The 26368-nt window shown below is 39.8% G+C and overlaps 1 protein-coding gene across 1 annotated transcript in view; it reads right to left on the bottom strand.

Moving 5' to 3' along the window:
• INADL (InaD-like (Drosophila)) overlaps nt 1-26368 on the bottom strand; it is a 143166-nt gene that overhangs the window by 78450 nt on the left and 38348 nt on the right. The window contains 10 exon segments of the mRNA XM_010007958.1: nt 4407-4524; nt 7486-7563; nt 8944-9054; nt 10372-10549; nt 11411-11482; nt 12717-12873; nt 13084-13198; nt 14279-14650; nt 17516-17635; nt 18542-18751. Coding sequence (XP_010006260.1) covers nt 4407-4524; nt 7486-7563; nt 8944-9054; nt 10372-10549; nt 11411-11482; nt 12717-12873; nt 13084-13198; nt 14279-14650; nt 17516-17635; nt 18542-18751 — 1531 coding nt within the window.

The following is a 26368-nucleotide window of genomic DNA, read 5'->3' as shown; positions in this document are numbered from 1 at the left end:
ACAACAGGCAGTGTGGGCTTGTCTGAATCAACATGTACACACACACACCCAGTGAACTCCTTTGCACCCTTTTCAGCTACAGATTTATCCCACTGGGGAATGCAAAGTGAAAATGCTAGAGAAGTTTTAAAATCTCTTGCATTGGTAGAGAAACCACCATTCCTCAAAAAGCATTTTAAGAAGACAAATCATTGTGCTTTCTTACAGCTTCATTGATTTCTACATTATCTAGAAACAAAATAAAAGGAAGGGACATTATTATCCCCTTATTAGATAAAGTTTAACATCCCTGCAGACAGGAAGTCTGAGCCCAGCAGCGTCTAGTCCATTATCTTAGCCACTTTTCACAATTTTTTCATCATTATCTATTTTTGTTATTTTAAACTTATTTGAAACCACCCAGATCAATCTCAGTCAACTAACTAGACACAAGAATTTACTAAAAAATATAATATAAACTGAAATTAAGGATTCCAAGCTCTTTCAACAGTTGCCTTTTTACTTTTCATAGAATGTTTTTAAGGTCTTTCCTACTTAGCCTCTGATTGCTTCAACTCAATCACAAAACTCCATCTGAATTGCACAGTTATGAATGCCCTGAGGGAAACCTCACCAAACATTCCATTACAAACTACTCTGCCCATCCATTTCCTCTGCTTCTTTTTACTGCTAACCCCTCATTACAGCAATAAGCCACAACAGGGTGCACATTAGTCTATTAGCAGCTTCTTAATGCACACCTACAGCCATCCACCACTAAAGGGAAACACACCAATGCCCATTGATGCAGCCTGTAGCACAGCTGCTTGGAGTACAAAATAGCTCCTTTGTAGGCTCTCCCCTCCTTTTACTTGTTTTGATTTTAAAAAAAAAAAAATCCTATTCAAAAGCTGACTTTTTAAGGTTTGGGAAGCCTAAAAAAAAAAATCCTTTTCATGGAGAGTGACCTCCTCCAAAATAATCCCTATGTAGGGAGGTATAACTCCCAACCCGTGTTGGAACATTTTTGGGTCTGTAAGAGGAAGCATTTTGAAGGCTCCTTTTGCAGCAGAATGCACAGGCTGCAAGTTTATTAAAAAAAAGCTATTTTAAAGTGTAAACCGAAAGGCTAAAACCAGCAAAGTCAAAGCAAAGAATAAACAAGAACCACATTACCCAGGGTTAGAACTGAATAGTGATAGAGATTTGACAGAATCACTAAAAGGAAAGAAACCAAGAGGAAATACTATTTTCAACTTGCCTTCGAAGTCTATCACCTAAGAACTTAGAAAATAACATTGGAAGTAATGGTGGTCCAAATGGAACTGAAATATAAAGGGGAAGCAGGTCTGAAACTAAGGGACATGGGTGCAAGAAGACACATTTGCAACAAAACACCTGGAACTGCTTTAAACTTCTTAAACAATAGAAATATAGAGGATGCCTGAAGTTTCTCTAAACCAAGAGCTGCCCAGTCGTTCTACCCCAACAAGGATTCACTTTATTTGGATCAAGAACTACTTCTGGAAAGAAGAGGCAGAACATCTACACAAAACGACTGTTTGTTACAACTCAGCAATGGAAGTTACAGTTTCAGTGCTGGAAAAGCTGAAAAGAAAGGGAGAATTGCCCAAAGGCAAGTGGATTTAGATGCCACAGGGGAAATTAAATGAATGCCAAAAGGTTATTCAGCCACTTTAAGGGGAAAAGAGACAAAACATGAAGACTGTGAAGCTGTATGGATGGGACAGAAAGAAGAAATTTCTAAAAATGATAGGGACACTAAGAGTGCTTTGTTTTCATTTTCAGTATGGGGAGTGCTGCAGGACACAGAGAGAGAAGATGAAAGCTTGGGTTGAAAGAAGTGGCAAACAAGGAGAAAAAATGTCAAGTGGAGAAAGTGAAATATTTCTGGAGTATGGAAAAAGATTAATTAGTAGGTTCATGACAGTGCAGCTGAATTAATAAGATTGTTAAAAAAGTAAAATAAAAATCCATCAGGAGCACAACCAGAGGACAGATTTAACAGCTGCCCCCTTCAAAATGCCGGCTAAAGCCTTCCATGCCACTGGCACAGATTGAAAACTACAGGGAGTAAATGAGAGAGGATAAGGTGTGAGTTTACCTGAGCTGACACCGCTTCCTTTCAAGTACCTGATCTTCTAAATAAGGAAGGTAAGAAATCTAGTTCACGTGTTCAGTGAAGCTCAGAAAATTATTAGTTAAGTTTACAAAAACTGTAGAACTAGTAGGAGGAGTAAGGAATTGATCAGTATGCAAATCAACAGTGTTAAAAAGGCAAGTACTGGCCTGGAGATTTCTGGGAAAGGTTCTCAAGAATTAGAACAGAAGTTATGAGTACCAAGTAGTTCATAAAACAATATTGTGCTGGAATTTACAGAGCACACTTTGTTTTGCAAGTGATCACAGAAGAGAGACTCTGGAAAAGCCTGTTTCACAGCTGCCAAGATGCTTAATAACCTTAAGTGCAGCTAGATCATTTCTAACCTGCTTTTTACTTCAAGGGTTGAGGTACAAACTTAGTTTAAGCTTCCTTAGCTGTTTTTTATTTTAAAGAAACAGAATTAAGTGGGGAAGAATGAAATGGAAAATGCAGATCTTGGTTTTCCAAGATTCATGGCAACGATGGCTATTGCAAAACATTCAACTGCAGTTCATAAAAAGAGTGGAGAGAAGGAGATTAATCTGAATAGCTCTGTTTGCTGCTGCCAAATCCAGTAGGATTGATGAATTTAATATCAGAAGGAGCTTTACCTTTTCAGCTATTAGTCTCAGCCTGCAATATCATTAGGGATGGCTGAGCTGCTGAGAAATGACCAAGCCCATCAATAAGATATTATTTCTGTGCAAAATATTAACTTAGGTTTAGCAAGCACTGAGATTGAGGCACATCCTAATTAGATACCTCAGGTGTCAGGCTACTTAACTGCGAATTATAACTTTAATAACAAGCTGAAATCAGTTTGCTACAATTGGAGGTTTACAGTTGGTTTGAAAGCTCATGATATATTCAATCCAACATGCACAGAGTCTGCAGTCAAATGCTCCTCCTGACTACCACTCTCCCACAGAAACACTGAAAAACCTTCTTGAGGTAACTGTGTGTTGTACTCCAAACAGATGAGATGAAAAACTCAGTAAGGGGGAGTTCTGGAAGAATCTCATTTGGTTCAAGAACTCACAGCTTTTCCTTAAAGCAACAGAGGCAGAGCTGAACACCCTGCTTCTGTGCCCCCAGTACTGTTTCCATGAGAACAACCTTCCAAAATCCTTCTCATCTCCACCAAAGCAGCCCTAAAAGTGACAAACCAACCAAACTCATTAATTATCTCGGCTTCAATGGCACACCATTGCCAAGGAAATCAGCAAGAGCAGCTGGAAAAGCTTTCCCACCAGCAGGCCCCAAATTAGGAGCTTCCACTCTGAATGGGAGCCATGGTTGCTTCAAGGTCAAAAGCTACAAAGGCATCTCTGCGTTGACTTACCCAGAACTAGTGCAAACAAAAACCACTCCAAGACAGATGATGGTGAGAAAAATCACTGTAGAATAAAAACAACAACAACCCAAACCAAACCTGAACAAAAGCCCAAATGTATGCTGATTTGGTACAAGAGAGTATAAAGGCAAAAATAAAAAGTAACCAATTTTAGAAAATAATTTAGGACTACTCTTTTTGTATTCCTAAATATTTTATGGGAAGATAAGCTATGGATAATACTATTCTGTTTATCCAAAGTTGTAATTAAAAAAGCTGTATGCTGGAATCAAAGTCCCACTGCCAGCAGCTCTTAAGTTGCAGTGCATCCTACTCTTCAGGTCTCTACTCTTCCACGGTATTATCACAATTCACTGCAAAACCCAGAACTGAAAAATTGCAGAACCTTTCCCAGAAAGGTGCTTCAAAAAAAGGGTATCCTTTTTTTTCCACTAGAGTACTGAAGCAATAAACCAGCAGGTGTTTGTTTTTAAAGGAAAATATTTTGCTTGAACAGCACTGTCTGAAATCAGCTGCAGCTTTTCTGGACAAGGACTGCACACCAGTGGGTCACAGCCTTCGCCTGCTCAACTACCACTGCAACAACAGAGAAGCACAACATCTGCCCTTCCCCACTGACATCCCTGCCAAAGCAAGTCCTCTAGACATTGCTTAGACATTTTTAGACTGAAAATAAACAGAGCTCTTCCGGTACCTCTTCAGAAGAGCTGAGCTATGGGAGCCTGGCTGGGAACAGAAGACCAAGTTGCAACTCAGCAGCCCCTGGTAAGACCAAGGCTGAGGAGAGTATGCTATTGTCACACTGAGCAGTGCTTCCCATAACATAGGCAAGAAAAAGCAGATACATTTATCACAACCTGATTGTGTCGTCTCAGTGTCATCTGATGTAATGACTGTGGCACTACTCACCCTCTGTACAAGCATCCTCATCCTCCTCTTCATCCACACTAGCTTCTTCTGCATGCAGTCTTTCAAGCACTCTATAAGGAGGTGGCAATTTCATTGGAGGTGGAGCCCCATATTTTCTCTAATGGATTCGAAGACAAATAGGTACATATTTTGTAACCTCCATGCACAAGACAAAAATCACATTGTCTACTGCACTGCATGTGTACACACACAGCACTTCATTGCAATGCTAAATTCTGCAGCATAGGATTTTACACAAGAAAACAGAACAAGAAGTGACACTGAACATCAAAAAAAGAAAATAACAATTGTGCATGCACATTTACTTGTTGACAAAGTACTTGTGTATCATCACAAACATTTATCAAGGCTCAAAAATAAACATTAAATTATACCTCCTTCCTTATTACAGACTCAACACCAAACCTGCCTGGTACCGATAAAAGTCAAACTTTTAAATATAAAATAAAAACCCAGTCTTCTTAGTGCATCTATGAATATTAGAACATAACAGTTCACTACTATTTTGGCATAAACTTAAGAAAATATTTTCAATTATAACTTACAATAAAATTCCTTTACCTCACACAGATACAGGCAGCTCCTATAATGATGAATATAGCGGCGCATGGCCAGCGTGAAGAATAGGATCCGACTCCAATGGAAACAGGCACTTGTCCCTCCAAGCAGCTGTTTTTATAGCTCCAAAGTAATTGGATCATGCCTTACTTTGTTACATGATTTCACTGAATTACCTTCCACTGTATCCCATGCAACCCCACTACTAATAGCAAGATGCACTTCAGCAAGGGAACACTGAGTACGAAAAGCCATTAGAGCAACCAGAATGCCTGTAATTAATTTCTTCTATAGCTGGGAAATACAACTCAACACCTAAACATCAAACTTAGGATAAAATTTTTCACTGTGTACAATGAAAGCTGAACCTGCACATGGATTTCTAAAATCTTGAGCCTAAATTTGGATAACTAGCAAACTGCAATGCAAGCTAGGTAGAAAATTTTGTGAGATAAGTTAAAGATCATCCCATCCGTTTAAAAAGACATTACAGGAAAAGTGCTGTATTGAGGACAGCATAACAAGAACAAATGAATTCAGTCCAATAGTGGTAAGAGTATATAATATGAGCACTTGGAAGGAAGACCCATGTTCTACATTACTGATCAGGTAAAGTTGGAAAATCTGCAGCTCCACTTGCAGCTGCCTATGACAAATCAGTAGTATCACTATAATTTAGTAATGACTCATATATAAATGTTGACCCTTTGGCTTTTTGACATTAAACATCTGTTAGAAAGTCTGTGTGAAATTATACAAGACACCTAAGCTTATCCAGCAGTTTTCCATGGCTCAGAAGGACAAGCTTGTCTCCTCATCCCAAGAGATCTGCTGAAAAGTCAGATGAGTAAATTGTGTCAGGGTACCCCTTTATACCATGGTTTTTTATTAACACAGCTCTTCCCAGCACACAGGCAAAAGCCCAGTTTACATAGCCAGCCAGCAAAATAATGTCAATATTTGGCTTGTCCAGAAGCAGCTCAATTGTTTTAAGTGTTTTATATAAATCACTTCATCATTTTTAAACAAATAGATCAATAGAGGAGAATAAACACCAACAAATCAGGGAAAACCTGCAGTGTTGAAAAGATAATTCATCATACAGGGACAGGCAGATTTTCCAGCTGGATGTAACTGCTTTCAAACCAAACTCCTTTGTGACACCTTGAAGACTGGACTAGAAATATCATTGATTCCCCACAGGGACGCAGCCTAGTAATCCACTAACAGCAACTCTTTCCAACTCAGAGATGCCCCTACTGTAGCACAGTAGGACTGCTTTGTGAATCAACGTTCAAAGCTAAAAGGGAGCTACATATTTATGCACTGAAGCTCTTCTATATTCCACCCATCAGTTTACAGCACCAGTAGATGAAAAAGGTTTGAAAAAGATTAGGCTCCGTCTTTCACCTCTGAATGCTATAGAACGCAACACGCTGGAGTCCTGGACATGAAAGGCAGCACAATTCAAGAGGATGAGTGCTTTTGAGATTAGAAATATAGATAACAAAACCAAGAAAAGGAGATTGTAACTGCTCATTGTAAGTATTATCCACTGGCATAAAAGCAGGACTTCAACACCTTTCTTGATTTTTTTTGAATAACTGAGCCTCATAGCTTCTGTATCTGGCAGGACCTGAAAGGAGCCTCACAAAAGCTTTTGGAGGCAAGAGGGCCTTCTCAGTTACCCACCACACACCAGACAACCGAGTAGGATCAAATGAAAAGTTCATCCTATTGTTGGCATGTTAAACTGCACCAGGCAGAAGTTATTGTCTGCACTACTTCTGTCTCTGCTCCTCCCGTTCCAACTCTGAAAGCACCTGACCTGCACTCACCAGCCAGCACAGTTCCCACAGGAAAACACCTTGGCCATCAGAGTAACCTGGCTGGGAAGGAGAAATTAATTTTTCCCTTATTGCAGCAATTTAAAACAAATCCACTGGTTTAGACCAAACATTTTTTTCTCTTTTAAATCTGCTGTGAAGTTGCTTGGAAGCTCCTCAGCAGTAATTGCTTCACAATTAGCTGGCCAGCTACAGATCACTCGGTCATTTCCTTGTTTGACACAGGAATGGGAAATGTAGGAGACTTGGTGGATTTAATTATCCTGTAACATGATTCTACTGAATTTCACACAGCCTCACATTAAGGATATAATTTGTGTACATGTTATTATTTCTCTGTTTCTACTGAACAAAGGGAATCAATTTGCCTCCACATGAAGCAAAGCAGGTACTTCCAGAAAGGTGCCAGGGAAGAGCTGCAATAAATACAGGGTTTCAGCACCCAGGGGAGATCCACAGAACATTTGTCAGAAACCTGCCTTGTGCTTGGCAGAAATACGGCAAAAATTACTTGAATCAAAGATATTTCAACAAAAACACTTCAAATTTCATTTCAGACTTTGGGGAGGGGGACTTATCATAGAGTTAAAATGCATGCTATTATACCATTGGATGTAGTAAAACTTGGGTATAGCACTGAATGGAATAAATACCTTTTCACTCTTCTTTTCTTTGTCTTCTTCCTGATCATTGCTGACTTTGATTCCCTTAGGCTGTATGGCAGAAACCATCTGAAAATAATATATATTGCACACATTAAAAAGAGCATTATGGCCACAAAACAAACAAACATCCAAAAATTAGGGAATGACAACAATAAAGCTACCCAGTGCACTCTTCATTTTGCTCCACGTAGAAGGATATTCATTGCATTGCAGTCTTTAAATGACTTTATAAATATTCTCTACTTTTTTTAGGCTCACTGTTTGATATTTAGCCCCATCTCTTCATTCAATTAAGCATCACTCTGAAGTCACCAATAGGAATGCACATCCTTGACACTGAGTTCAGCAGGGACTGCTGAAGTGTCAGTTCTTAATTATTCAGATAGAGACCACAGTCCATGCACACATACACCTTATGAAAGAGAACATGTCTAGCTTCCACATAATATTCCTCTTTGTTGTTCTTTATTCTTTCAAGATGTTATCTATTCCCACTCCTCTGGCAGCACCTTATTTTGGTGAATGGGAGCTAGGCCTGTGCAGCACTGCTGAAAGGCTGCGAATGCCCAGTTTCCTACAGCTTACAGTTCAAAGCAAAACAACTCAAATTTCAAGTTGTCCATCTTTCCCTTGATCTCTCTAGATTGGCCAGGAAAGTAATGGTCAGAGCTGCAGCTGAACACTTGATTGTTCTGACAGTCTTTTTGGATCTTTTCTGTGAAAAGGCTGATAGAGAAAAGGACCCAGCTCAGTTATCATCACTGCAATTTTTGCCATCACTGCTTGAGCATCTTCCCAGCATAGCTGGTGAAAGTCTTAATAGATCTTGAAAGACTCCCTGGGGCACTTGAAAAATAATGGATATGGTTGTGCCAGATTTGTCTACAGTTGTCAAAAAGGTCTCCTTAGGTCTACTAATCCACCATTGTCAGAATATACCAAAAGTACACAGAAGTCTTGGGGGGCAGACAGAGTTGTAAGCCTTTTTTTTCTAAGGCATTAAAAGGCTTCTTGCCTTCGCCTTGCAGACGAGGAGAGGTCTAAACCTCTTGAAATTTAACTTCTTCCCAAATAACTACTTCAGGTCTCTTTGATGACATACTTTACACGGAGTTGCTAGTGTGAATCTGGCTAATTTTAATTACACTTTTGTTCATTTGGATAACTGAGAGTAGTTTTAGACTGTGAAATATGAACAAATTAAAACACACAGATCCAGACTTAATTACACAGGTGGGGGAACTGACTTAACACCTAGCCAGCAGATTTACACCAGAGAAACAAGGTTTCAAATCAGGCCAGACAAGTAATCAATCATAAGCAGAAACACTGACAGAAAGGATGGACACAAAAACTGATGGAACTTGCTGAAAGAAATTCATCCAAGTTCAAAATAAGATATTACACATTTATTAAGTTTTGGAATCAAAAGAGAAATAAACTTACTTTCGGTACGTTACACAAACCCTGAACCACAAACACGACAGGATTTCCCGCATTCTTGATGGCTTCTACTGCTTCCTCGTGTGTGGCATTTTGGAGGTCTACCCCAGAAACCTAAAAAGCAAGGTTTATTTTTATTAGGTAGCTTGTTTTTGGCACAGAGTCCTTTCAAGAGATCACACAGATTTGCAGAACATTTAGCATACCTGAGGAAGGTACCATATCTCTGCCCTGGAGACAGGCTGAGGGAGATGGGGCTGTTCAGCCTGGAGAAGGCTCCAGGGAGACCTTAGAGCACCTCCCAGAGCTGTAGGGCCTACAGGAAAGCTGGGGTGGGGCTTTTCACCAGAGAGAGCAGTGATAGGACAAAGGGGAGTAGTTTTAAACTGAAAGAGGGGAGATTTAGATTAGACATCAGGAAGCAATTCTTCACCATGAGGGTAGGAAGGTGCCTGAATAGGCTGCCCAGGGAGGTTGTGCCTGCCACCCTCCCTGGAGGTGTTCAAGGCCAGGTTGGATGAGGCTTGTGCAGCCTGGTCTGGTGGGAGGTGTCCCTGCTCATGCAGGGGGGTTAGAACCTGATGGTCTTTATGGTCCCTTCCAACATTCACCATTCTATGAGTCTAAAAGCAGTCAAGACAAATTATTTTAAAAGTATATTTCCATGATGGTTTAAGGAAGAGTGTATTAATTAGTATTAATAATTACAAGATGACCATATGTTTCCCAAAGCAATCCTTCTAGATAAAAATATTGGGATAAGATTGTCCAGAGAATACTAGATATAATGGTAGGTAAAAAACAACTTTTCAGATTTTACCTGTTTGTGAACTAAACCTGATTTGAAATATTTTTTCCAAGCTTCACACACAACTCTAAAGCACAAACAAGAACAGCACTATCAGCTTGGGAACCCACATTCTGCAGCATTCATTTGGTGAAAAATGGGTAGAAAAACTAGCACAGAGCCAGAGATGAGAGCCAGGAATGGCTTCCTCCCCTACACAACCTGCCAGAATCAAGGGATTTCCCCAAACAGTAGTTAATCAGACTGTTGACTATTCCAAATTAATACACACAAAGTAACAGACCAAATTTCAGTATGAAGAGCCTGTTGTTCTATATATTGTAACTTATGCTTATAAAGGTATGGTATAACTTATTACTCATTTACATGGGAAAAAGGCACTCATTTTTTTCATTTCCCCATCAGTTAACAGGACCTGTCTTTTTTTAAGGTCTGACTATGGAGCTTTTTTAACTTTCTCCTCTATACTTAAGAAAAGGCAACACCAGGGGTTTCTTTTGGTTTTCCAAACACATTGTCATCAATACTTCATGAAGGGGTGGTGGTATTTTGTCTCTCCTTCCTCCAAAACCTGAGTTAATCTTTATTTCTTATAATAAAAATGTGGGTTTATCTGCATTTACCTCAAGTATTTTATCTCCAGTTTTTAAAGCCCTTGTTCTTCCTGCTGGGCTGTCTTCCAAAACTTGTTTGATAAAGATCCCTTTAAGTTCTTCTCCATTCCTCAGGCGCTTTATGACAGTTTGTCCACCAACAATACTGATTCCAAGAGACACATGAGGGTCTCTAAAGATCTCAACACTGAAAAAGTACAGATAGTTTCACAGCTTGAAACAGGGTTGTTTTGGGTTTTTTTAATTATAAAGGCAAAGCCTTAAATAACTGTAAATTTCTGGTCTTTGAAGAAGATTTAATAAGGGGATAAGGCCAGAAGCCTAAGAATGGTCTCAACAGAGGTGGCTTTTACCCTGAGTAGACTTCACCGAACAAAAAGAACAAAATCCTGCTGTCCACCCAAGCCCTTCCAATAGGCTTTTATTTCAGAGAAAGTCAGGGTAAACCAGGCAGGTTTTCAAGTAAGCACTCATCCTCTTTCAGTTTGAGGAAATTGCTGGGAAATGGCAAATATTGCAAGAGGCATGCTGGACAAATAGTAATTCAAAGCCTCTCATACATCTTTCTGAACACTGACTTTCATGTGTCAGAGATGCCTATTAATCAGCTTAAGCAACTTTTCTGATCATATTTTACGTAGGACCATAAAAACAATTCACCTAAAAATGTTAACAATACAATGAGGATGTGGCTAAAACTTGGCTGGGCAATTTGGAATTCTGCCATTAAGTTTAGCAGAGAACCCATGAAAAGGAGACAGCAGCACTATGTGCATTGTTCACACCTAATAGTTATTAAATGAGCAAGAACTGGTAGGTCATCCACGACGTGAACCCACCAATCTTTCCCAAGTCAGCTGTATAAATAGAAGACATGGTTCTGTTGAACATCTGTTAAAAGCTCACTGTATCTAAGAAAGCTCAGGGTAGACAAGGACCTTAAAGTTATTGGCAGAGGAGGGGAGGGAAAAAAAACGAGAACTAATTTGGCTCATAGAAAAAAAGACATAAGGTAAATAGGAAGAAATATGTAATCTGATGAACATACGTCCGTGGTGGTCCCCAGTGGCTGAAGTTTGGTGTTTCTTCTCCTTCTCCTTCTTCTCTCTCAGGTAATTCACTAATTGGGGGCAGAGATAGGGGAGGAATAAAAAATAAAGAAGGCATCACCCATGCTAGGTCACAATTCCTTGCATGTTTTGTGTCTGGCAGTGAGACAGCAATGCCTTCTCGCTCTGTCCAGTTGAAACTAAATGTGTAGTCAACAGACTAGACAGGAATTTTTGTATTTAGGTTTAAATGTACTTGAGGAATGCTCCAGAAATAAACATGATGGGCAGAGCAAATTTATAAGCTGCTCTGTGATACACAAATCTGTGCTGCATTTACTCATTTGAAAAGAATATTTAAGCAATTAACATTTACTTTCTGATATATGTGCTGTGATTCTTATAGAGGGATATAAACATGATAAAACCAGTCTAGCTGACCAGAAAGCAGATCATGATGGAACTGGGCAACAAATCCAGTGTATTCCATTAAAGACCCTAGAATAGGGTGTTAATTAAACTTGTATACTATATGTGACTCATCTATTCACAGAAGAGGAATGGAAGTGCAATTGCATGCCCACACAGGAAGGTTGAAACAATACATCCTTGCACACATTTTCTGTGGATCATGAGAGCTGTAAATGCTACTCTTTAACTGCAAAAATGAAGTAGGATGCTGGAGAAATAATCCCCTGACCATATTGTTGAGCTGATTTCCCTGTGAGGGAAGGTTACAGATGGATTATGGAAGTGCTGAGAGTTCGAATCAACAGGCACATCCACTAACCACTCACCCAAACCTGGTGGCGGAACTTGACAGCTGTGACAAATATCAACCAGTGCCAGGTCAAGGCTCCTCAGCAGCACTGGACAAGACTAAAATTCCCTGCACAGCCATTGCTCAACTACTCTACCCAACAGGAAGAACAAAGGGAAAAAGAGGACAAAGCTGTGATAAGGAGCCAAGGGGAGAGCTCCATGACCAGTGCTGCTGGTAAAGGCTATGTCACTCTCCTCCAGGCCACATCCATCATCCCCTCACTGTGAACTAAGAGAGGTATGTGGCAGAGCCATTTGCACTTTTCTGTCCCAGTGCTGAGGAGAGGAAAAATGGGAAGTGAAGATTCCATAAGGTTGTAAGGCAAAATTAGTTCCTTAGGCAGAAGGCACAAAACTGGCCATCTATGTACATCCTGCTGTTTCACACAGCTTGTGATGATTAGTCAGCCAAGTAAAGCAAGAAGGAAAATTAAGAGCATCAACTGAAAATAATTTGAAAACTGATTTATTTTTTTTTTATACCTGTATAATGCTGTTCTAGACTGAGTTAAGGTGGTAACTCTCCCAGATTCCCCGTTCTTAGAAAAAACATAATCCTCTCTTTTTAGTTCTTCCTTTACAGCAGCTTCCAGATCAACAGCAAGTTCACATCCTTTAGAGTCAATCTGAAGCTTTGTACCTGAAGAAGAAAAGGTGTGGATGTAAACTGCTTCCTGTCCCTGTACCTACTACCAGTTATCATCAGAAATAAACCCCTTAGCTCAACTAAGATCAACTGTTTTGAGCCTGGAGAAATCTTCATTTGAATATTTTATCGTTTGAAATAATTTGTGTTTCAGTATAAAACTTAATTTGTAAATATAAGGTAAAGAAAAAACCTCTTACAAACCTAAATCCATCTTGCTTTTTGACAGGGTAGTTTCAATATCAAATATGTCTTTTTGGTAGCCACTGTGTGCTGTGGTTCCAGAAGACAGGGAACTTACACTAGCATTTTCTTCACACTTCATAGAGGGAAAAAACAAAAGTAATTAAAATTAGAAAGCAATGGTATTGAGTCATACAGAGGTATGTGACAGGAAAATTGATTTTTACAGCAAGTCTTAACGTATTCTCAATGACATTTATTCAGGTAACTATGAAGTACTAACTGCTCATTTATGCACTGTATTAAGAAGTGTGAAAAGTGTTATGTGCAATTGCAATATAAAGCAGCTGTATCTATCTACCTGCCTGTAATTCAGACAAAAAGTTCTTTACTCTTGCTCATTTGTGGCTTTTAAGTGACAAATGTATAAATATACTACTATGCACTCTGCTATACAACTTGTCACTACAAGCTGCATTTTAGCCTTTTTATGTACATAGTGCATAAGGGGAGAAGCCAAATGAAGCCTGAAGTTCTCTGTGGCTGTGATATTACATCCTTTTCCACTTCAGTTTTTTCATATAAAAGCACACATCTCAGAAGCCAGTGAGTGAACAAAGACTCAGAAGGATAAAAATTTCTCAGAATACTTGAGGAGGACACACAAATCACAGTTTCACAATTTACATGAAGCTCTGTCTCCTTTTACTCTTCATCCACCAGTCTGCTTGTTACAATTGGTTCCACCATATAATTTGTCACTCAACTGCACTATCACCTGGCTAAAGGAAGTGACTTGCATTAAAAATGAGGAAAAGGAAAAGATCCTTCCACTGACATTGCTGCTGAAGCCCCTGGACTAGTAAAACCCTGAACCATTCTGCTCTTACTGACGTGTACCATAAGAGTAGAGCTTGCAAAAAAGAACCAAGCCCAGAAGTCAGAGACAGGAAAGAAGACTCAAGTACAGGATGCCTATAAATCTACCAACCAGTGCATGTGTTTCATTTGAGCAGTTCAATACACAGACACTAGAGAACCAAGAGAAACTTCTGAAATGTACAAGAGCATAGGCTGGTGCTCGTTAGATACCCAGATCTCATCTGGTAATTAAAACACTAGAAAGACTCCTTACAGAGTTGAGGTCTGGAATTTGCCTTGAGATACAAGTCCCCTGGTTAGGGTACAGCACCGAGACCAACCCAACATTCCTTACCATTTGATCATTGTTGAATGGATATTCCAGGGACTGCTTTGGACTTAATTTTCCACTGGATCTTAAGCCTTGTATTTCACTAGTCTCAACTTGCATTGCCCATCGTTCTGTATTGAGGTTCCTCTCTGAAGGTGCCTTCTGTCCACCTGATGCATTATATTTAAACAAGTCTGGATCTTCTTCATACTCATCATCCACCAACATTTCCCGTTCTTCATCCAGATCTTCTGTTCTGGGTTTCAGAAATTCATGCATCTCCCAGGACTCCTTCTCGTACTCATTGTCATTTTGAGCAAGCTGAAATGATCTTCCCAAGTCCAAAATTGGTTCATCAACAAGTTCTTCTTTAAAAGGTGTTTCATCTCTGAAACCCTGCACAAAATATTACAGGAATATAGATTGTTACATTATGTTTCTTCCTAACTCTATAATTTTCAACTATGTTTTATGTTAGGCCCATATTAAAAGCACATCCTGATTTTTAAACTGAAGATCTTCTACCTTTTGCATTTTCTGAAAGAAAATGCACTCTCTGACATGATTTTAACACCAGAAGTAGACACTGCAAGGTGTTTTTTTTTTTTAATATAAAGACATTTAAGTCACTGCAGTCATCACAAAAACCACTCTGGTAACTTGGACTGAAGTTATGGAGTGGGAATTTTTAAATAGCATTGAAAAGACTGGAGGAATAAGTATATATAAATGGAGCTAAAGTATCTGTGTGCTCCAGACTTATTTGCTGTTGCTTTATGAATGCATGTACATTTCTTACCATACCATCAGTTACATAAAAAACAGCCTGAGAATTGCTTATGCAATAATATCAGCAATAAAAGAAAACCAAAACAAAAGCACCTCATTTGTCCCTCCCTTAGTTATGCCATACAATATCTTAGCTTGGAGGGGAAATGGATGACCCGTAGCCTCAAAGGAAAAAAAAGACATAACTGACTGCTCATTATCTAATGCCCTTACTGTTTTAAACAGAACTTTCTACTGAATTCAAACCACAGAGCAACAAGCCAAAAAAACAACCAAACAAAAAGAAAGGTATTAAAACCCACTCAAAAAGATCTCACTCAACTGTTTTCCTGGGATTTGTGATGTGCCTCCACAATTTCCACTGCTCTGTGTTTCTCCTTAATTGAGTGGAGTGCAATTCACTGGCTCAGGGTCTGCAAAGGTACCTGAAATTCAACACCTTGTCCTGCTTCCCACACACAGAAAGCTTTTCCTTTCTCTTCTTCAGGCCACCGAGTACAAATGCCCAAACACCATCTTCAAGGCACTGAAACCCCAAACACTAAAAGCAATCTACAGATTCAGGGGTCCTCAATCAAAATATTTTTCTTTCTGCTTCCTGCCCCTTCCCAGGCTCCCCAAGGTACTTCACCATTTCTGACCTTCAGAGTCAGAATCCTGTTTTCTTAAGTTTGTACAAATGCAGAAATAAAAAACCAAAACAACAATCCAGAGGCTGCCAAAAATGTTTGTGTTGTTCAAATGAGAGGCAGAAAGGAAAACAAGAGCATAAGGAAACAATGCAGTAATAGTAGCTGGCATGAGAGCAGAACATTAGCAATCTAGAAATTAGCACATTTTTCATAAGCATTTAACATTCCTTTCATCTATTTGGCCTGTGTACCTCAATCTCAAAAAATACCCAGTCTGAAGAGATTCTAATTCTCTCCATCTTTACTTCATTTCCCTTCACTGCTGCAGCATCATTCTCCAAACACTTCTGTGAGAGACACCAACTCCACCATTGGATACAAGAGCTGACGTAGCTCAGGATCACGCAGCCATTTGTGGGGCCATCTCCTGATCCAGCACTTCAGTGTAACATCACTGGCTGCTGCACTGCAGCAGTAGCTGCTACCAATGGAACAGGGAATACTGCAGACCTGACAGTAAAGTCTACTGTCCTGGCATATCAAATCTTCACATTCCCTTATTTATTTTATTTTATTTTAAAGTCAGCTTTGTCAGCACTATGCTAGTGGAGAAGGGTGGCAGCCATCCTGACACACCACTCTTGTCTCTCGTATGAGCAGGTAAGATAATAAATGGATGAAAATTGCTCTAAGCTACTCTCAGGGCTGTCATACAGAAAGTAGAACAAAATACAAGCAAATATCTGTGTATTTTGTACAAATTCATCACTCTGGTTTCTATATTCAGCAGAGACTTTAAGATAAGATGCTTTATTTAAAGTAAATACTTATTAAAAATCTTAGTAACATTAGTAGTATTTAGGAAGCAGAGAACCAATCTAAGCTGGCAGAAGACTTAATTGCTCTGCCAGGAACACTTCCTAAGCACCCAGAAAACAACAAACTCCATTTTACAGCATGAAAATCAGCAAGTATCATGTCCAAGCTGATTTCTATTTAGTACACGTACATCTACCCGGTAATATTGCTGGTGTTGGAGGTTCTAATATACCATTTCAGCACTAAATATATGTTTGCATCCAAATACAGGTAGACATGTTTGGCAACAAGAAAATCTAGAGTTTAGTTTTATTACTGTGTTGCAGTTCTGGATGATCCTTTATGTATTGTCACTTCTGGTCTAAAAAAATGCAAAATATTTTGCAAAGAACTTGAGAGCAGATGAAAATTAAAAAATATCCACATCTCTCTCATTCTACACAGGTCATTGTTGCAATATTATTGCCCATTACCCTGGTATCTGAATTTCTCACAATCTTTGGTGACTCATCTGCCCACAATGAAAAGAATTATTTTTTAGAAACTAAGAAAGAAGAGAACTGAGGAAAAGAGTAAAGAAATCACTCAAAACCACACAGGAAATCTAGGAAGAAGAGATTCCAAGCTTGCCTTACATACCAGACTGCTTTGTTTTGCTTCATTATAATAAAAAGTGTTCTGCTTCCATTCCTTACTTCTTTGCAAAGCTGAACCAGCTACTTATGACTAACAACACAGCATTCCTATTTCATATCCAAGGTAACCCAAGGTATTTTAATGGCATAACAAATTTGATAAGGCAGTCTGGGAATTGCATTGGTAAGTGCTACGCGTATGTTTAGTGTTCACAATAAATTAGTATACAGTTAGCTGCTAAGAATCTTTTTCAGAGGAAATCCAGCGTGGAGTCTGAAACTAAAGTCTTATCTGAAGGACATACTGTGTTGTTTGGTTTTTTTTTTACTTTAAAATGTTTCCTGTCTGTGTACACTTAAGCTGAAGCAAAAGAGTAACCAAATACCTGTGGTGCTTCCAGTATTATTGAGAAATTAATATTATCTGTTGGTTCTGGAGACCCAGGGCTGGTTTTAATGTTGCTGGAATCCACAGTGTGCATGGTCTCCTCCTCTTTGCTTTCTCCCTAAGAGAGACAATAAAAAAAACCAACAGGAAAACAAAACAAAACAAAACAAATCCCATAGTTTTCAATAAAGCAAAAGGGAGAGGGAGAACCAGCCATTAGAAAAGAGATGGGGAAAAGTTTCAGAATTATAAAAAAGAAAAGTCATAAATGGAGGAGACAAAGACAATGGCTTTTATTCTTTTAAGATATTAGTACAGATACAGTAAAAAATAGAGAGATATGTAGGAAATAAGGAGAAATACAAGGATATTAGCAATGACAGATCACTATTTAGAAAAGGAAACAATATATTTAACAGCCTTCTCACATTCCTGTTGCACCACTCCTCTACCAGTTTGAATTACAAGCACTTTCTATTAGATGGTGCTTTCCTTTAATTAATTTTGCCTGGGTGCCCTTGATGAACAATACTTCAGTGTTCTCAAGTCAACTACTGTCTGTTCCAAAGCCCTGGTTCTAGAAAAAGGAAATTCTACTTGAATTTATAGTCTTGACTTCAAACAGATTAAGTTTCTTTGATGTCAGTGGAGCTCAAGCAAGCACTTAGCAGTGTTTTAGAGTGAAATGGACTTCACCACATATTTAAATGATTTGCTGAATTGCCTGAACCACATTATACCTATGCATAAGGCCCAGCGTGCATATGTTTGTCCAGGCATGTCTTCAGATTCCATGTTCAGGAGGAACTTGAGAACACTGGTTTTCCAGTCAGACATTTTGGACATGGAGCTGCCAATTCACCAGCTATCCAGAATTTCTGGACATGTTGATGTGCATGCATAGCAAATTAGTTGCTTTCCCCACACATACATACTTCTACCCTGAATTTCATCCCCACCCCAAATAGAGCAACCCAGGCTACAGATGTCATAGAATCAAATAAAAGCTGAAAACAGTCCTTACCACCAAAGGCTTGCAGATTCCAAGAGAAACTGTACCTGGGGGCACAGATTTCAACACCTCCACTGCCTCTGCTAAAGTTGCACTATCCAAATATTTCTCATTCACGAACACCAAGCGGTCACCCGGTAGCAGCTCCCCCCCACGCTCAGCTACTCCCCCTGCCACTAATGAGCTGATCACAATGGCTGGTCTTGTTGGATCCAAGGGATCCTGGGGAAAAAAAAATATTTTAAAAAAATATTAAAAAAACAGTCAAAGTCCTCAGAAAGATTATCCTTATTTTGACTATCTAAGGACACTTAAACACGTTCATCATCTAATGCTACAGACCTGAAGCTGAGATGTCCAAAAGGGCTGTCTACTAACGCTGCCAAGGCTCACACTTTACAAAAAGAAAGGTTTGCAGTAGGAAGATATTCCATCACTTGCTTAATCCATTAAGAAATGTTAAGATCTGAAAGCTGACTGATACCCTGCCTGCCCTTTTCTTACATACACAGAAAGGGCCAGGCCGACCCACAGATAGAACAACAACACTGGCACTTTTCCACGAGCCTCCATCCAGTCTGTTTCGTGCTAACGTGACATAAAATAACCATTCTGCAGACCATTCAAGAGCTTCACAGCAGGAAAACTGCTGTTAAAAGAAACCATTGCAAGATTAGAAATTTTAATTAAAAGTGAGATTAAATTAAAATAAAAAATCAAACCCAAGCCATTCAAGAAACAGCAGTATACATGTGCTATATTACTGCAGTATCTCCATGAGAACTAATAAAGGACATTTTCTCCACCCACAAAGCTTCCTTAAGAGGGAATACAGGGGACAGCAACAGAAGAGTAACTAAGATTATTGCTGAAGACAATAAACACTGTGATGGTGAATACAGAGGACTGTGAAGCAGAAAATATACAGGTTGGAGAGACTGAAAACTGATGCAAAGATATTCACATCACTTAATGATTTTTTTTTCCCCCAGTATTAGCCTTTGCATTGTGTCATATACAATTTCTGTTGTGCATTCAGCCACTTAAAAATTCATCCTCAATCCAATCAAATGATCCTAAGTTATTATATAGTGCCAGAAAGAGACTCAAAACAAATGTATAGGGTTTTTTTTGTTTTCTTGTTTGTTTTTTTCTAAACTTAGAATTACTCTCTCTCTCCTGTGATAAGAGCTCCTAAAGTTCAGAATTGCTCCCTGCATGCACTAAGTCTTCACATGCATAATCATGTACTCTTTTTCCCTTAGGACTTGCATCTTATTCAGGGCACGGAAGGGACAGAATGGGACAAAATCCAAATCACATAGACTACCATCAATTCAGCACCTCAGTGTTAATTTGAAAAGAGGAATGGTTTTTAACTCTTGATTTTTATATAACTATACATTGCTTTCCAAGAAAACGTGTTTTGTTTTCCTTTTTTTCCAAGCATGTGCAAACATATGAGGCAATGAATGTAATATCTGTAAATGGCTGAAATTAGAGCTCAGCAGAAAGAGCCACAACAAACCTGAATTCAAGTAAATACATATTACTAATATTTCTCTCTTTTTCTGCTGCTTAACCCTACCATTTATAATCTTCCCAAACATTGGGTATCCATATTTTATGGAAGAAGCTTCTTTGTGAGTATTATGTCTTGATAATGGAGCCCAGCAATCTCCCTGTGCTGCACAAGGCTGTTCTGCCTCCTGAGCCCATGCCAACCCTTCAGAAATTTTTAGAAACAAAATAAACCCAAACGCAGCAAGTCCAGAAGAAGAATCCAAAGGATTCCGAGACTATTAAAAAAAAACAAAAAAAACAACAAAAAAAACCCCACAGAATGAGGATTTGCTTTAAGTGTTGAATTTTGAAAATGTAGTTACTGCTGCCCTTTGTGTACAGAGTCTGCTCTGCCTGCTCTTGCTGACAAAACCGTGTGCCTTAACCACCCTGATGACAGCTGACCACAGAACAAACAGTCTGTTTGACACAGACTTTTGAGATGTTTCTAATTTTTGGGCTTGCTCCAATGCAAAATAAAAATAACCTTCTGGACCTCTTGGCAAAAGCAGGATCGTGTTGAGGCAGCTGTTTCTGAGCAAGGAAGGCACCATCCGCATCAGGAAGGCTTTGCTAATAGAACTAAACCAGCAAGTTTTCCTATCGTGGGCTCATCTTGCCATGGCAAGCAGGGTTTATGCTGGTTCCCTAAATGGTTGAACGCTCTCTCAGCAAAACTACACCTTTGCTGACCCGACAGCTTTTATAATATGACTTTTGCTGGCTTAGCTATATCGATAAAAAAATGAACAAAACAAAAGCAGCACTCATCCTTACTCATGCAGATAAGCCGGCAAAAATTTGCATGTGAATGACTGGCCCACTAATTATGGTGCTTGCTGAGAATGTGGGAGAACCAGGTTCCAATCGCTGCTCTGTCTGATCCAAAGCTGATCTTTTTTGGGTTCCAGATCAGAACTACTTCGGTAGGGTATAAGAATCTCACCGTTAGCAGCTTCTATGCAGATATTAAAGGTCAGTGGCCTAACTACCACATTTCTGATGAGAAACAGTCCTGTTTCAACTTAAGTTTTCACTGAAATAAAAACATTTTGGCTTTAGTAAATCATCATGTTTTGAATTTAGCTGAAAAAGTGTTCCAACCAGCTCTAACTTCAATGCAGACTGAGCTCCTGCAAACACATGCAGTTCCTATACAGTAAAGTTTCAAGAACAACAGTTACCACTGCTGCTTTTCAACATGTACAAGCACAAGCTGTGTACTAAAAATGCTTCATGAGCAGCAGAAATCCTAAAAAAATGGGGCCTACATTAAAACCCGTAGATCAGGCAAATGCGAAACAGGGGTTATAATTACTCTGCTGTTTTCAAGCAGAGGGAGCTATTGCACTGGAAGAGAAGAGCGATACAAACTCCACAGTGACAGAGCTAAGCCAGCACTGGGAGCAGTGCTTTAAAAACCCCGAGTGTTGTTACCAGGAACTGACTCGCAATGCGATTGCCATGAGGAATGCAACAAAAGCCACACGAGAAGACACAAACCTACCGAATTTCAAGGTGCAATCATTAACACATATTCTAATTTCAGATAAAGGTGATTGCAACAGTGGGCTGCACCATGCTTGCCGTACCAAAATAAAAAGAACCATGTTTTTTGTAAACCTTGCCTTATGATTTACACTCCAGCCCCAAATGCACCCTAGAGAACATCACCTGCTAAAACAGGGCAGCAAACACTGATCACACCCACAGCTTGTAAATGGGGCACACAACTGGACTGTGTGGGTTGTTGCCTTATTTTATAAAGAAAGCAGTGCTCACAGCAGGCTGAAAACCGGATTCTTATGTTTTGTACTAACAGCAAGAATCAAGTTCACTCCCACAGTGCCCTGATGGGCTTCAGGGCCACCTTCATGTTAACAGACCAGATAGTGCCATTTGAGGTGGAAAACCAGCACCAACTGCAACTGCACACCCACCCTGAGGCTCTTGATTCTTTTTACTTGGCTCACATGAAACTAGATAATAGTGATTTTTTGTCACTAGCAGTCAGGACCAGATCTCAGTCTGCGCTTTAAAGTGAAAGGCTCATTTACTTGGATGGGGTTTACAGGCTGGGAAGAAACCTCCCCAAACCCAGGGCTAAGACACTGCTGTAATGATACTCAGTTGGAATGCAGAAGTGACTAAAATTCAACAGTTAAAGAAATGATTATATGACTTTGCATTACAGAAGAGGGAGCATGGACAGCCCTAGGCAATTTTGTCATCTTAAAATGGGCACCAGCGGGGCTTGGTACATCGAAAGGGAAACTTTTAACTTCAGTTTACTGAAGGATTCCTTTACACAAATGAATAATTTATGAACAATGAGAAAAGGAATTGGACTGCAAAGTAAGGCTGTTAGGAGACAAAACCTCTTAACTCACAAGCACTACCACAAATTCTGTTGTGTTTTGCTGGGTTTTTTTGATAAAGAGAATTACATGTTTTAAAAATTGCCACTTGTACAAAGGATGAAAGTTGACCACTGCCACACACCAGCAGCAGCTCAGGATGCTGGTCTCCAGATAACCCTTTGAGGAACTAGTATGTTGTAGCTGTTGTCTTTTCCTTTGTGCTTGAGCCAGCCATAGAACATATCAACTTGTTTAAAATAGTCACAATTTATTCATACTTAGCACACTATATATTTAACTATGTTGAACCATAGGTTTTCCCTCCTTCCCTACTGCTCCTCATCAAAATCCACAAATGTTTCCTGGAATCCAGGTGTCAAATTTTTCTTATTTGCAGAGCCTCATTTGTTCTGTGTTCATTTAGCAGTGCAAAGAGTCAAGCAAGGGCCAATGCAGTTGCTGCCTCTGGGATCCCTGGATTCGCAGCAGTATGAGGTCTCTTAAAAACCTGAGCTCTGCTAAAAAGTTAAGAGTGTCAGGAGCTCCACGACAACAGAATCCTACGTGCAATGCTGCCGACCTTTATTGTGGCTTCAGGTGAGGGATTCGAGCTTGCAAAGATTCGCACTCCCTACGTTTATCATAGGTCCTTAGGAAGGAGATCTGGAAACAACCAAACCAGCTTAACTCTGTCCCTCACACTGCAAAATTCAAAAACTAACTCTCCCCGTCCTCTCTCCCCTTCCTGGCCGAGCAGAGGTTTCTGCAGCAGCCAAGAGAGGGCACTCCAGGCCAGCCCAGCTCGGCGCTCCCGCCGCCGCTTCATGCCCGGACGAGCCGGTCCCACCTGCCCGGCCGCAGCAGAGCCCGCTGTGCCAGGGCTGAGCAGCGGTTCCTCTCTTTCTCTCCCCTTTGCAATAGGCTGTAGCTAGAACTCGATTGGATGTCAGCGGCTGCCACGTTTTCTGGGGTTTTGTTTGTGTTTTCCTTTTTTAAAGGCTCATATGAAAATGTAAGACAAAGCTGCGGGTGACTGACATTTACTGTACAAAGTCACTCTCACTTAGTTACAGGCTATATTAGTTTTGGCATCACTTAAGATCTAAATTCAGCCAGCCTGACTTCCTAGAATATTTTAGCTTTCTTTAAGCAACAAACTGCCTGCTGCCACAAAAGCAATCCTCTGAAAACATACATCAAAAATAGCATGGCCAAGGATCCCAAAAGAAACAGTTTGAAACTTTTTTTTTTCCTGTACCAATTTTGATTTATCTGAAAAATTTTACAAGTGCCAATTTGTATACTGCAGGTTTCTGCCAGAGAGCCAAAACAAACGTGTGAGAGCTCAGAGGTCAGAGCAGCCCAGCTTCAGTACATTTTGCATGGGACCACTTCCAGGCCTAACATACATATCCATATTTAAAACTCTTCAGTTTGCAAATGGATAAAACACCAGACTAGAGACCCTTAAACACAGCACTGTAGCATACTGTGCAAGGAACAGACACTCGTCAGCCACGAGAAGAACCAAATGTGATTTTTGTCCTTATTACTACTAGGTAGAACAGAGGCAGAGCTGCACATTGAGTCATTTACCTGGGTGCTCAAAATACCCATCCATGCTCTCATTCTGAGAAGTGCCAATCATTCCCTTTGCAGAACCACCCTCCACATACATACCAACAATGCCAACTGGGATGCAAGAATCAAGAGTAATAAACAACCTGCAGCCTTTTCACAGGCACTAAGTGCTTCCAGACAGAAGAGAGGAAGAGCCAGCTCTGAGTGAGGTCCAACTCCCTCCTTAGGTTGGCCTTAATTTAGGATTGAGACTCGAGGTTCAACCTTCTGTTCATTCACTCCAACATATTAACAGGAGTTGGCTGTAGGAAATGCCAAAGGTACTCTAAAGCCTGAAAAAATATGCCTGAGAAAGTGCTCGACCATTTTTTGTTAGATCCACTGCAAGGGCAATCAGACTGAAACTCCAAGTGTTTAAGACTTTCTTCTGCATCTTCCACGAGCATTAGGTTGCAGTCAGCAGGAGTGCTCAGGAAGAAGACTACACAAGGCACAGCCTCTGGCTGCACCAGAGAAATAAACTACAGCCTGATGTGCTGAAGTAATACAAACTTAAATACCGAGCAGTATTCAAGGAGAACGCTGAACTTTTCTGTGATGTAAGGCAAAGCAGTGAAAATAAAACATAAGTATTTATTGATCTGCAGTGAGGGAATCAAGCAATGAATTTCGGAAGCTCTAGCGTGCAGCCAGCATTTAATCATAACTTCTGTTGTGGGAAATGTCAGCAAAGAAACAGGAATTCACAGAGAAAGAAGAAAACAAACAAAACACACAGAGCCACACCCAAAGGAGGTGAGAGAACAGCAAAAGAAGAGTAGGTGGCAAACTGGGTTTCCCACACTGGGCTTTCATCATCTACAATTTGAAATCGTATCAGTCTTCTCCAGCAAGAATGAACACGGTGGCCTGCAATTACTCAGACCCACGTAGGTCTGGCAGAGCTGGCAAGGGCTGCACAGTCAGTGTTCATCTGCTGCAGAAGAGGGATATGCAGCAGATAGTTGGGACCAAAGTGCCTCCAGGGGATGATCAAAAGACCTTACACATTACTAATACTCTCAAATAAAAAAGATCAAAGATAGGCACTGACTATGGTGGCTTTGAAAGTGTCACTGTGCAATTTATCAAACTTCTCTATCAACCTGAGGTTTCACCTGCCTTTCATATTTGCTCTCTACACAGCTGAAGTCACAGGGATTCCATTCATTAGACTCTCTTAGTATTGTAAACTTTCAGATTTCCCAGCTCCAGGAAAAACATGCTGAATGCTGACTACAGGGAAAAGCCACAGAGATAAGAAAAAAAACCCTGAACTCATAAGGAAATGGAGGAAAGCCACTGTGTGATGAGATAAAGAAGGGATAAAGATGTGTGGGAATAAAGAAAAAAGAATACCAATGAGCCACGGGAAAAAGTATAAATGGTATCACCTACAAAATCTATGCTCAGTGGTCTCAATTCACATTCTGTGTTTGATGAGCTTTGAAATTCAAATAATTCCTGAACTAAAAAATCCACCAAGACAGCCCAGCAAGCACTTCCACGAGTTAAGTGTGGACCTCAATGCAGTTATGAGTCTGTGGAAGTGCTGTGTGTGCCTGCAAACAAACCAGAGCTCCCTTCTGTGTGGAGAGCTTGATCATAAACAGCATGAATTACAGAAGACTTGCTAAAGAAAAGGCTGCAAAAGAAAAGTGGGGAGGTAGGACAGGCTGGGTTTGGGGTTTTTTTTCCAACAAGGATCTGCAAACAGATTAATTGCAAAGGTATGGATGGTGGAGAAGACAGAAGGGCAGGGAAAAAGGGTGTTGAGAATTTTAAGGCTACTGCAAAACACAGTGAGAACAGATAGAAAAAATCTGAGTATAACAGTAGTATTTGGATTTGGGGAGCAGTATCTTTGAGAAGGGCAAGGTTTTAAGGAAATAGGATACCTCACAACTTCCATGAGCTTTCAGAATTCTCCATGCTTATCCTCAAATTTCATTGGCTCAGAACAACAGATTTGGAACTGTCTGGGTTGAATTTTTACATGCCCATTGCTCCCTAGTCTCCACATGCTCATTGAAAGACTAGCACAGCTTTTAGATAAGCAGCACTCAGCTGCACAGCTTCCTCTAGTCTAACCTACATTATCTTACCCTTGCTGAGATTTGCCAAGTGTTGAACAGAAAATTTAGCTACAGTTTTGTCCCTTTAAATTCTCATCTTTACTTGCAGGCAGAAGACATCTGTGGAATAATAATGAATTTCTTTGGTTTGGGGTTTTTTGTTTTTGTTAAAAGCTATTCTTCCTACCAGGAAATGAAAAAGAATAACCAGATATTATAAT

The sequence above is a fragment of the Chaetura pelagica genome, unplaced genomic scaffold, assembly GCF_000747805.2.
Source record: "Chaetura pelagica isolate M959 unplaced genomic scaffold, ChaPel_1.0 scaffold212, whole genome shotgun sequence".
In the NCBI taxonomy this organism is placed as follows: Eukaryota; Metazoa; Chordata; class Aves; order Apodiformes; family Apodidae; genus Chaetura; species Chaetura pelagica.
This window is presented reverse-complemented; position numbering and strand designations above follow the sequence as displayed.